Source organism: Dendropsophus ebraccatus, chromosome 6 (assembly GCF_027789765.1).
Source record: "Dendropsophus ebraccatus isolate aDenEbr1 chromosome 6, aDenEbr1.pat, whole genome shotgun sequence".
Classification (NCBI taxonomy): domain Eukaryota; kingdom Metazoa; phylum Chordata; class Amphibia; order Anura; family Hylidae; genus Dendropsophus; species Dendropsophus ebraccatus.
This window is the reverse complement of record NC_091459.1, coordinates 141,895,103-141,908,542: the sequence shown is the minus strand read 5'-3', so window position 1 is coordinate 141,908,542 and position 13,440 is coordinate 141,895,103. Positions and strand designations below refer to the sequence as shown.

The window sequence follows — 13,440 nt, the reverse complement described above, 5'->3', positions numbered from 1 at the left end:
CTACTGGTTCTATATTGGTGGGCCCCAGGTACCCCAGTCTGACACTGTACAGAAGCGGTCCCCAAACTAAGATGTCCCCAGCCTTCTTCCTTCCTCCATCACATCTGTTTGATGAGAACAGCAGGCATCAAGCAGAGCGGCACCCAAGTGCCAGGGTATATACCGTGCATGCATAGGAACATTTTATTTTTCTAGCTCTTGGGAGGAATACCCCTTTAAAAGCAAACTGCTGTGCTTTCTTCTTCCAGCCACTAGAGGCCGCTCTCTCCTCCCAGCTGTCACTCCTGCGTCTGGATAGAGGAGCCTGAAGACCAGAAGATGGTGTCCTGCAGGGAGCCAGGTAATAACTGTACAGAGAAGACCTACACAGGGGTACATAGAGGATACATATATATATATATATATATATATATACAGAAGGATGTATATACACAGGGGTACATAGAGTATACCTCCCAACTTTTGCAAAGAGGTACATGTGCGCTGCGGTCCCCATTGCCACGCCCCCATAGCGACCCTCCATAGCCACACCCCATAGCGACCCTCCATAGCCACGCCCCCATAGTGACCCTCCATAGCCACTCCCCTACAGTCACCACATGTTGCTGACTGAATAGTGCCCTATACAGTATCCAATCCCCCCCCAAAATGCCCTATATAGTATCCAATACCCCCATATAGTGCCCCACATAGTATCCAATCCCCCCAATAGTGCCACACATAGTAGCCAATCCCCCATATAGTGCCCCACATAGTATCCAATGCCCCCATATAGTGCCCCACATAGTATCCAATGCCCCCATATAGTGCCCTACATAATAGCCAATGCCCCCATATAGTGTCCCACATAGTAGCCAATCCCCATATAGTGCCCCACATAGTAGCCAATCCCCCCATATAGTGCCCCACATAGTAGCCAATTCCACTATATAGTGCCCACATAGTAGCCAACCCCCCATATAGTGCCCACATAGTAGCCAATCCCCCCCTATAGTGCCCCACATAGTAGCCAATCCCTCCATATAGTGCCCCACATAGTAGCCAATCCCCCATAGAGTGCCCCACATAGTAGCCAATGCCCCATATAGTGCCCACATAGTAGCCAATGCCCCCATATATGCCCCACATAGTAGCCAACCCCCCATATAGTGCCCACATAGTAGCCAATGCCCCCATATATGCCCCACATAGTATCCAATCCCCCATAGAGTGCCCCACATAGTAGCCAATCCTCCCGTATAGTGCCCCACATAGTAGCCAATGCCCCCATATAGTGCCCCACATAGTAGCCAATCCCCCATATAGTGCCCCACATAGTAGCCAATGCCCCCATATAGTGCCCCACATAGTAGCCAATCCCCCATATAGTGCCCCACATAGTAGCCAATGCCCCATATAGTGCCCCACATAGTAGCCAACCCCCCATATAGTGCCCACATAGTAGCCAATGCCCCCATATATGCCCCACATAGTAGCCAATGCCCCCATAGAGTGCCCCACATAGTAGTTAATCCCCCATATAGTGCCCCACATAGTAGCCAATGCCCCCATATAACGCCCCACATAGTGGCGAATGCCCCCATATATGCCCCACATAGTAGCCAATGCTCCCATATAGTGCCCCACATAGTAGCCAATCCCCCATATAGTGCCCCACATAGTAGCCAATGCCCCATATAGTGCCCCACATAGTAGCCAATGCCCCCATATAGTGCCCCACATAGTAGCCAATCCCCATATAGCGCCCCACATAGTAGCCAATCCTCCCATTATATGTGGCCTGACCAGAAAAACAATAAACCAGTAACTCACCTGTCCGCGGCCCCAGCAGCTCCTCTCCCGGCAGAGCGCGCACTCCCGTCATCCTCCGGGGCAGGCAGCGGGGTATACAGACACTGACTGTGCCGGAAGTAATTCATGACAGAGGCTGCAGGTCACTTCCGGCACAGTCAGTGTCTGTATACCCCGCTGCTTGCCCCGCAGGATGACGGGAGTGCGCGGACAGGTGAGTTACTGGTTTATTGTTTTTTTCAGTGGGGCCACATATAATGCGGGACACTGGGTGTCGTTCCGGGACCGCGGGACAGCACCCCGAAAACAGGACTGTCCCGCGGAATCCGGAACAGTTGGGAGCTATGCATAGAGGATACATATATATACAGAAGGATGTATATACACAGGGGTACATAGAGTATACATATATACAGGAGCACATAGAGGATACATATATATACAGAAGGACACCTACACAGGCATATATACATACATATATGTATATATACAGGGGGAGACATATATACACAAGTGTACATAGAGGATAAATATATATACAGTAGGGGGTATATACACAGGGATACATAGAGTATACATATATACAGGAGCACAGAGAGGATACATATATACAAGAGGCGATATATAAACAGGTGTACATAGAGGATACATATATACAGGAAGAGACATATTCACAGGGGTACATAGAGGATATATATATATATATATATATATATATATATATATATACAGGGCCGTATTTGCCACTAGGCACCCGCAGGACACATTTCTTTTTTTATAAATTGGGGGGGGGGGGGGGGGGGGGGTTGGGGGCCTTGTGATCGGTCGGCCGGCGGATCAGCCAGGCGGCAGGGACAGAGGCAGGCTGGGAAGGTCCCCCTATGCAGGGCCGGCGTGAGCTTCCGGCACAGACTGTCACACAGCGTCACATGCTCAGCAGCGTGCGTGTGACGTCATCACGCCGCTGCTGAGCAGGGAAGAAGTTCGGGCATCGCGGGGCTGCACTGTGAGCTTCCGGCCTGTGTGACAGTCTGTGCCGGAAGCTCACGCCGGCCCTGCATAGGGGGACCTTCCCAGCCTGCCTCTGTCCCTGCCGCCTGGCTGATCCCTCTGCCTCCCCCCCGGCTGGTCCCTCTGCGTCCCCCCCGGCTCGTTCCTCTGCCCTACCCCCCGCTGGTCCCTCTGCCTCCCCCCCAGCTGGTCCCTCTGCCTCCCCCCTTGGCTGGTCCCTCTGCCTCCCCCTCGGCTGGTCCCTCTGCCCCCCCGCTGGTCCCTCTGCCCCCCCCCCGTCTGGTCCCTCTGTCCCCCCCCCCCGCTTGGTCCCCTCCCATCTACTGACCCCTGCCACTAAAGCTGCCCTCCCATCTTCTCCCCTTGCCACCCCTAGCTGCTCCCCCTCCCCCTGTTGCCCCAGCTGCTCCCCCGTTACCCAGCTTCTCCCCTTTCCCTGCCACCCCTAGATGCTCCCCCTCCCCCTGTCGCCCCAGCTTCTCCCCCTGTTCCCCAGCTTCTTCCTCTTCCTGTTGCCCCGACTGCCCCCCTGTCGCCCCAGCTGCTCCCCCTGTCGCCCCAGCTTCTCCCCCTGTCACCCCAGCTTCTCCCCCTGCCTCCCCAGCTGCCCTCTGTAAAAAACTAATAACCTGTAACCCCATCTATAACATCTAACCTTATTAATGGCTGAATGGATCATATTATCTTTGGCATTAGTGGAACCAAATTATTATCATCCAAGATATATCTACACTGTACTCCAGTCTCATTCTCTTCTCCACTCTCATATTGAGTATAGGGCTGAACTCTCACCTAGTAATTTCTTGACCTCCAAAATGGTGGATGACTGGAAGTCCTAATATGGTCGTGTCTAAATGGTCACGTGGGTAATGTATGGATCATAGTGAGATATAGCTACGTGTCCAGCTTGACCAATCCACTTGGAGCTTTGCCAGTATACCATTTTTGGGATATAAGTTGTACTGGGTGTAACCATATTTGGGCATAAGTGTATATATTTTCCCGGTCAGGAGAGTATATAGACTTAGAAGGTTAGTTGGTTGGGGGGTCTTTTTGTATACCATCTTTCAAGAGAAGCCTCCACGCACATCTGGGGTTTATTAGCCCCCACCACAGGAATTCACCCAAGGAAGTTCTTTGTTCTCTAGCCAAATCTTCAGTCACCATTGGAAAGAGATTACATTCCCATCATTTTTGGGACTCTGAGACTTGAACCACAGAGACATTCTAAGACATTTGTAAGACTATTGCCTAATTTCTCTTATGATTGGTATCCTGCTTATATGATATTTGTACCTCCTTTTGGTGAAGAATTAAACCCACCATATTTTTACCTACAAGTTTTCTTCTGCCGTCTTGGATCATTCAAATTTCCCTCCAAAGCACACTTTTCCTTCTTTTTTAAACCTCATCCTTATTACAGAGTGGCGAGCCAACCAGATTCTTTATTTATTTTTGGATCCTCACCTAGTTCAGGGGGGACAGACTTGTGCGTTGTTTGTACAAGGTTACGGACAAATAAATAAACAAAGAAAAGGACCTGAAGCACGAGGTTTACAGTCTGGGATTTAAAGGCTATTAAAGGAGTCACAACGGAAGCGTCCTTCAGCATCCAGGCAGTGACGGAGATAGCATCCCAGGAGGAGAACATCTAAAAGCTACCAGAGTGTGAGTATTTTCATTCTTTCTTTATATCATATATAGAGGATGGATTTCATTGATAGTTATGCCAGTAAAAGCAATGTACAGTTTAGCTTTGATAATTGTCAGACAAATGCACAGTTATGGGAGAGATTGTATCAGCAATGTTTGGAGAGTAATAAATTGATTGACAAGAAATTGTTGTGTATAGATAAAGAGAAAAGAAAACTTAGAAATGTTTTAAATCTGGTAAAGATTTTCAATGATATACTAATAGAGGACGGTCAAAGAAGAAATGTCTGTGTGGTTCAGCAGGCAGAGACAAAGTCAGAGAAGGATTATTCAGATTGTGAGAACTGTTTCATTTTGGCACAGCAGCTTGAATTGTATGAACAGGAAATTGATGTAAAGACACAGTTGTTATCAGACATATCCAGGGGTAACAGGATTGATCATAGAAGTAGAAATGTGTGCACATTAACTAAGAAAAGTAAAACTACTGCAGATGGGTCATTTGTGCCAAATCCGAGGGTTTTCGGAAATGTAATAGATAGTGATGACGAAGAGATTGATATTACTACAGACGTAATAAAACGTAGGAAATTGCATGAGAGAGCTGCTAAGTTGAATTTGAAAATTCATGATCAGTTGATGAAAATAGCAAAGGATATTCCGGCTTTTAATGACAGGATGGATGCATTCTTTAACATTGATCTTTTTGAGTCGAATTGTGATAAGTTTAATCTGACTGAGGAACAAAAGAATAAAGTATTCAAGGTTTGGTTACCCTCCCATATGTCAAAAAGATTAGAGACATCTCCGAGGAGCGATGGCTATCATAGTTCGGATTCGGATCGGTTGAGGCAATTACTTCTGTTTATGACAGGAGAGCCTCTCCCTTCTTTGTCTATATTGGAATCATTAAAAGTTAGCCCACAGGAGGACCCGTTCTAATTTCTGATGAAATTTGAGAAAGCGTACCGCATGGTAATGAAGGTGGAGGAGGGGGAGGAGCCTCCGGAAATGATTGCTGCATTTGTGAAAAAGTTTGGTTATTTGGATTCTTTGTCTTTGCATATTGCGTCAGAAAAGCCATCCTTGCATGAGGCGGCTACTTTTATTGATCGCATAAGGAGATCAATCAAAGTGAATCAGGTGAAGGCTAAGGTTGCAACTGTGCAGAATAAAAGTGATCAACAGTTAGAGCAAACCCAGGGCAGCCTACCCAAGCCACAGATACATCAGGCTGCTGGACAGGGGGAATTTAGGACCCAGAAAAGAGGTAGAATTCAGGCCACGTGTTTTTTTTGTAAGAGGCCTGGTCACCTCAAATTTCAGTGCCGTGCTTTTCTACGTAGACAACTTTCTAGGTCCCATGAGAATGGTTTAGTCCCAACAGCCCCGACTATTATAAATTCTGTGTCTGGAGAAAGTACTTCTACATCTCCGTATGCAGACCTAACAAGACAGATACAGGAAATGAAAAAGAATGGTTCTGCTATCCCGGACAGCAGGGGGGCAGGGAGACCTGAGGAGGGTGTGCCATCCTCCCATTGACTAAGGAATGTTTTAACCCATTGTTCACTGGAACTTGTAGCCCCTTTCTCAGTGGATAATTGTGGAAGGCCATTTGTGAGGGGGATTCTCGATGGTAATGACGTCACATTCCTTTTGGATACAGGAGCTCAGCTCAGTGTAACTAATCAGCAGCACATGTTGTTAAGCCCTAATGCTCCAGTTTGTACAATTGTTGGTTTCAGTGGGAAGGGGACCACTGACGCAACTTTGGTGAAAGGTGTTTTGTTTGAGATTCCTGGTTATTTGAGCATAGAGATTGATGTTTGGTATTGTCCTAGTTCTCAGAATATTCTTGGTACTGATTTGATGAAAGCCAAAGGCTGGATCATTGATCTAGCAAATCAAGTGATCTGGAAAGGCAATAAAAATTGTAAAGCTGTGGTGGTTGATCCAAGTGATTATGCTTCAGTTGCAGGGATTAATTTGGTTGAGCAAATTTCTCCAAATCATGTTTGGCCAGAGGTAGACAATGATAATCTGGAACTTGTTGAGATTGTGCAGAAATATCCTTCTCTATGGGCTCAGTTTAGGAATGAGGTTGGAACATTGAAAGGATTTGAAGTCAGAGTGGATGGATTAGACCCTCCCCCACAGAAGCAGTACAAGTTGCCGCCAGAAACCATAGAGCCTTTGTCTAAGATAATTAAGGAATTTCTTCAACAAGGAGTTGTTTGCAAAGCCAATTCAATAACAAATAATCCAATTTGGGCAGTGATGAAAAGTGACAAATCAGTCAGGATGCTTTTGGATTTGAGGTTGTTTAATAAGTATACGCCAAATGTAGCGCCTATCGTGGCCAGCACACCTGATATAATGGCGCGGTTGAACGCAAGGGCGAAATATTTTACTGTGTTAGATGTAAGTAACGGCTTCTTCTCGTTAATTATACAAAAAGAATCGAGATATAAATTCAGTTTTTCGTTCGGCGATGAACAGTACGTTTTTTGCAGGCTTCCGCAAGGGGCTCACCTATCCCCAAGTGTATTTCATCAGGCGTTGGCAAAAGTGTTGTCAAAATTTTCTAGGCCAGATTGTATTTTGCAATATGTGGATGACATTTTGCTGGCAACGGAGGACAGGGAGACTCATCTGATTTTGTTGGATGAATTGTTCAGAGTGTTGTATGAATCTGGGCTGAAATTGAACCCAAAGAAAGTACAACTGTTGAAACATGAGGTTAGATACTTGGGAGTTTGGATTAGTCCTGGTCAGAGACGCCCCCTACAGGAAAGAGTGGAGACTATTGCATTGTTGCCTGTCCCTACAACATACAAAAGTTTGAGACAGTTTTTGGGTCTTGTGAATTTTTCCAGAGAGTTCATTGAAGGATTTGCAGAGAAGGCCAAGCCTCTGTATGATGTATTGAAAGATACTGATGATGACAAATCCTTTGTTTGGGGTAATGAACAGCAGATGGCTTTTGAGCAATTGAAACTTGATTTGCAGAGAGCTCCAGCTCTGGCTACAATGTATCCCTCAAAGGCCTTTGGAATACAGGTTCATACGTCTGAGACGGCTGTCTCAGCTGTCCTGTTACAACAGCAGGGTAATGAATGGAGGATCATTGGTTATTTTTCTAAACTTCTTTCTCCGGTGGAGAAGGGATTTGAAACTTGTGCCAGGCATTTAGTGGGCGTGCATTTTGCAGTTAAGGCTACAGAACACATTGTGGGATTTGACAAATTAATTTTGCAAACTCCTCACTCTACTTTGAAACTTCTTCTTGAAAAGAGTGTGCCAGGTGTTTCCCATCAGAGATTTGCACATTGGTTGTTATCTTTGTCCCCAAAACAGATTGAAGTAGACCACAATGCAAAGTACGTTCTTCCTCAACTAATGCAGTATGAGGGGGAGTGTCATGAGTGCATTGATACGTTTCAGGGGGAGTATCCAATTCTCTTCAGAAGAGAAGCAGGAGAAGATGATAACCCAGTTTTTGTTGACGGATCACGTTTCTGTCTAAGAGGCACATATCATACTGGATGTGGCATCTGGTTTCCAAACCAAAGTCGAGAATTAATGTACAGATTACCAGGAGGTTTCTCAGCTCAGAGAGCAGAACTTGAAGCTGTTAAAACAGTTTTGGAGCTCAATGAGAGAGAGAACGGTGGTCCCTTGGTAATTTACAGTGACAGCGCTTATGTTGTTCGATCATTGACTGATTACCTATCTGTGTGGAAAAGAAGAGGATTTGTGGATTCTTCTAACAAGGTGTTAGTCCACAAAGACACATTGCAAACTATCTTTGAGCTTGCTTCCAAAAATCCTAACAAATATGCCATTGTCAAAGTTCCAGGACACAGGAAAGGAACTAGTGATTTAGCTGTGGGCAATGAGAAGGCGGATTTTCTTGCAAAAGAGGCAGCTCTGACAGGAGAGATAGTGATGGAGACTGAATCTCTGGAAGCTGTACCAATTAAGATTGTTGAGAATAAGGTGATATCATTTAGTGAGGAGCAGATGAAAGATCAGTTCATCATTGAATGCAAGAACAATATAACACATCCATTTGTTTGTGAAAATGGAGTGGTGTGTTATGAAAAAGATGGAAACTTATTACCAGTTGTACCAAAACACTTGCAAATGGAGTTCACTCGTTTTAACCATGAAAGTCTGGGTCATTTGGGTCAACAGAAGTTGATGGAAGTCCTTAAAGGAAAATTTTTCTGGACTTCCATGGAATTGACTGTACAACGAGTTGTTCAGTCATGTCTTGTTTGTGCTCAAGTGAATCCAAGGCCGAAAGGACAGAAACCTCCACTTCTGAGGATTGCACCTGCAGAGGGGGCATGGGCATCTTTACAAATAGACTACATCGGACCTCTACCTGCGGGTAAGAACGGTCTTAAATACGCCTTAGTTGTGGTGGATGTTTTCTCTAAATGGATGGAACTGGTTCCGGTCCGGAAAGACGATGCTTTATCTACGGCTAGAGCATTGGTGAATCATGTCTTTTGTACATGGGGGATCCCGAAGTTAATATCTTCTGACCGAGGTAGCCATTTTACTGGCAAAGTTATGCAAGCTGTATGTTCAATCTTAGGTATACAACAACGATTCCATGTGCCTTATCATCCACAGTCAGCAGGGATTGTTGAAAGGATGAACAGAACGATTAAGTCCAGAATTGCCAAAATGTTATTGGACAGAGGTAATACGTGGGTTGATGCAATACCTTTTGTACTCATGAGTATCAGAGGGTCAAGCTCTTCAACTACACAGTTTACTCCATTTGAATTGATGACAGGTAGGAAAATGCCTCTGGTGTTTCCTAATGAACCATTTTTGTCGACACCACAGAAAGATGCCATAGCAAGAACTAAATGGCTACAGTTACTCCAAGAGAACCTGGAAACGATTCTACCGTATGCAGCATCTAGAATGCAGCGCATGGTACCTCCTCATTCTTCTAAATTTGTAAAGGGAGCTTTTGTAATGATAAAAACCTTTAGGAAGAGTGGACCTTGGGAAAGTAACTGGGAAGGTCCTTTTGAAATCATTGACACAATGGGTCAGGTTATGATTCTAGTTCAAAGAACAGCTAAGACGACTAAAAATAAGCGTAGACAGCATAAGTTATGGATACATGTTGATCAGTGCAAACTGTTTGTACCTGATTAATGATACTGCTTGTCTTTTCAGGTCAAACCTCTCAGAAGTAAAATGACGAATAAAAGTCATCTCCGGACGGAGCGAAATCTTCAAGAGGGAAGTCGATGTCTACAGGATGTGAAGAAGAGGTGTTTCCTAACACCAATATTTCTTATATTATCCATATGTACGATATATAAAGTACATCATTATTCTTCTAAACGATCTGCAAGCGAATTCAAGGAACCAACTCAGAAGGAACTGATCTCGCGCAAATCTAGAGAAGTTACCATCGTTGATGATTTGTTGGATACAAGAGACATTGATACTGCCAATGACTTAGTTGGCAATCTTTGTGTGGGATATGAAGCTACATGTTGTGTAGAATTCCATTTTGAACATAATGCCACCATAGAAATGAATATAAAGGCAGGACCTAAGACTGGGTTTACACAGTTTCAGGGTAACTACATGCACAATAATCAATCAGGAACATGGGAGTGTATTCCAACAGGCTATAAGGATATATTGGTAATAAAGGAGTAGCTGTACAAAAAGGGTTTAACCAACTCGTTGAAAGTATGATTCTAGATACAGCCAAAGTATTGGGATCCTCAGTGTCTCATCTTCAGGAGGTTTCCCTTGGATTAATAGGAAGTCAAGAAGAGACACAAGTCTCCAGGGCTTGTCTAGAGATCCAAGTGGAGTACTCAACTAACCTAAAGATGATCACTCAGGCTTTGCAAGGTGGCATAGTACCTTTAGGTCTATTGAAAAATTTACCCGAACGTTATGGCTTCAGCTTAAGACACATGGAGTTATGGGTAAATAAGTGGAACGGCTGTGATGAAGAGGTTTGTATTGGCACCTCATTAATACCAATAACTGGGAACGAACAGTCACTCATTCCTGTCACAGTATTAGGTATTCCTGTTAGTGATACACAGGTCATTCTCTATCACTTACAATACACACAGTTTGTGGTTGAGGGGGATGATTTGGTACAATTAGACTTATCATCATGTCTGCACTTTGATTCTAAGATCATTTGTTTAATGGGTCAAGACAAGGTTATCCATCATTCTTGCTATCACAATCAGACATCATGCCAGGCAAGAATTGAGATGGTGACATCTATCAATGATCTTGTAACTCAGGTAGAATTAAGGAAAATCTGTTTCCAGGTGATGTTGGAGGAGGAAGTGGTAACAGCATTTTTTAGCACTTGTATCCATAGAGAGACTTTATCTAGAGGATTATATTGTATGGAAGGCGATGTAAAAGCCATAGAGATACAGGGGGAAAAGATCAGTGTAACGTCTATCCCTACAGAACATCTCAGGGCGTTACCGATACAACTAAATCTTACTCAGGTAAATCAGTTCCCTTGGCAGCAATGGACTGAGGAGATAAAGAAGGATAAAGGGCTATTGGAAGTGTTACAGAAACAATTACAGAATGCTGATATTACTTTCCAACACCAACAGGGCCAATTGGAACAAATCCTACATGAATGGGATCAGATGTCAGGGTATAGTTGGTGGAAAAACTTAAAGAAATCTGTAAATATGTGGTCGAAAACTTCTGTGAATTCTGCTGCAGGAAACATATTATCTAATCCTATTGTTATTATTTCTATTCTTGTATTATTATGTATTATTTATCAAATATTCCTGATGTATAGAATGAAAAAATTGTATAGCAAGGTAAAATTAGAGGTAAACAAAGGAGACAATATGATAAGAGAAATGGTGAAGAGAATACAAAATACTAAGTCTGTAAACAATTTGGAACAAGTTATACCACAAGCCAAGCAAAATAATACGATCCATGACAAAGTGTGACATGCGGTGACGGATGAATGTGATACGAATGTGATACGAATGGAGGAATGAATGGGTTTGCATGAAAATTTTATGCTTGGAAATTATCTCCAAAGCATAAAGAGGGGGAAATGTAAAAAACTAATAACCTGTAACCCCATCTATAACATCTAACCTTATTAATGGCTGAATGGATCATATTATCTTTGGCATTAGTGGAATCAAATTATTATCATCCAAGATATATCTACACTGTATTCCAGTCTCATTCTCTTCTCCACTCTCATATTGAGTATAGGGCTGTACTCTCACCTAGTAATTTCTTGACCTCCAAAATGGTGGATGACTGGAAGTCCTAATATGGTCGTGTCTAAATGGTCACGTGGGTAATGTATGGATCATAGTGAGATATAGCTACGTGTCCAGCTTGACCAATCCACTTGGAGCTTTGCCAGTATACCATTTTGGGATATAAGTTGTACTGGGTGTAACCATATTTGGGCATAAGTGTATATATTTTCCCGGTCAAGAGAGTATATAGACTTAGAAGGTTAGTTGGTTGGGGGGTCTTTTTGTATACCATCTTTCAAGAGAAGCCTCCAAGCACATCTGGGGTTTGTTAGCCCCCACCTCAGGAATTCACCCAAGGAAGTTCTTTGTTCTCTAGCCAAATCTTCAGTCACCATTGGAAAGCGACTACATTCCCATCATTTTTGGGACTCTGAGACTTGAACCACAGAGACATTCTAAGACATTTGTAAGACTATTGCCTTATTTCTCTTATGATTGATATCCTGCTTATATGATATTTGTACCTCCTTTGGTGAAGAATTAAACCCACCATATTTTTACCTACAAGTTTTCTTCTGCCGTCCTGGATCATTCAAATTTCCCTCCAAAGCACACTTTTCCTTCTTTTTTAAACCTCATCCTTATTACAGTACACAGGGAGCTGCTGTCAGTATATATAGTGAGTACAGAGAGCTGCTGTCAGTGTATACAGTAAGTACACAGGGATCTGCTTTCAGTATATATAGTGAGTACACTTCCTTATACTGTACACTGAGCAATTTTACTATAAAGTGGCCGACCCCTTTAAGCTGCCATTGCACAGAATCCCTCAGTCCCAGCATCAGGGGACAGGTGGACGGGTGACAGCCCTTCTGGCTCTGATCTCCTCTGTTGTGCGCAAGAGAAGATTAGAGCCAGAGGTGCAGAACAGCCCTGTGCCGCAGTACAAGAACAAAACTACGAATTAACCCCTTCCTACCCTGATCTTATTCCCGGTCCCCTGGTGCGGTACTTCTTTATCCCCATTGATATTGTACATTAAATTTGTTGCCAAATTTCTCAGCTCTATAACAGTCATGTCAAACTGTGGCCCGTCATGGTGCCATTATTTTTGGCCCGCCATGCTTTTTTATTGCTGTGTTAAATTTGGCCCACCTGACGTCACAGCAGATTATAATATGGGTGGTCCGTAGAGCTGCTTGGACGACCCATTTTATAATCTCTTAGGCCGCAGGCAGTGTTTAGCCCGTTGCCTAGAAGTATCTCAGTAATGCCCCAACGCTGGCCGTCTGGTGAAGTCATCGCGCGCATCCTCTGACAGGCACCTCCTGCAGCCTTTGGAGCCACAGGAAGGGTGAGTCCAAGCTAAGGGGGCAGTCATGATCAACTACAGTAGGGGCTGGTTTCTATTTTAAAGGCTATTCTTGAGGACTGGCTTCTACATAAGAGATTGATGGAGAAGGCTGGCTACTATATAAGACTATTGGGGAGGGCTGGCTACTATATGGGACACTATTGGGAGGACTGGCTACTATGTAAGATTCTAATAGTAAACCTGGCTAGTATGTGAGGTACTATTTGGGGTGGCTACTATATGGAGCAGAAATAAGGGATTGAGAGAATGAAAATGGGGCAAAGTCCTCAAATTAGATATTTATTAAGAAGCAATTCATAGAAATTGAAATAAAATATAAGTCATAGGATAAAATATAAG

The 13,440-nt window shown here is 43.9% G+C and overlaps 1 protein-coding gene across 1 annotated transcript; it reads left to right on the top strand.

Moving 5' to 3' along the window:
* Positions 1-4,222: 4,222 nt before the first annotated feature.
* LOC138795132 (uncharacterized) lies at positions 4,223-12,250 on the top strand. Its single transcript, XM_069974106.1, has 2 exons — positions 4,223-4,470; positions 9,664-12,250. Exon 2 carries the CDS (start codon positions 10,194-10,196, stop codon positions 11,454-11,456), a length of 1,263 nt encoding a protein of 420 aa, XP_069830207.1. The 5' UTR covers positions 4,223-4,470; positions 9,664-10,193; the 3' UTR covers positions 11,457-12,250.
* The last annotated feature ends 1,190 nt before the right edge of the window (positions 12,251-13,440 follow it).

What these genes read in the sequence shown, in the direction of transcription:
- LOC138795132 (XM_069974106.1), top strand. Translation starts at nt 10,194, where the DNA reads ATGATTCTAGATACAGCCAAAGTATTGGGATCCTCAGTGTCTCATCTT.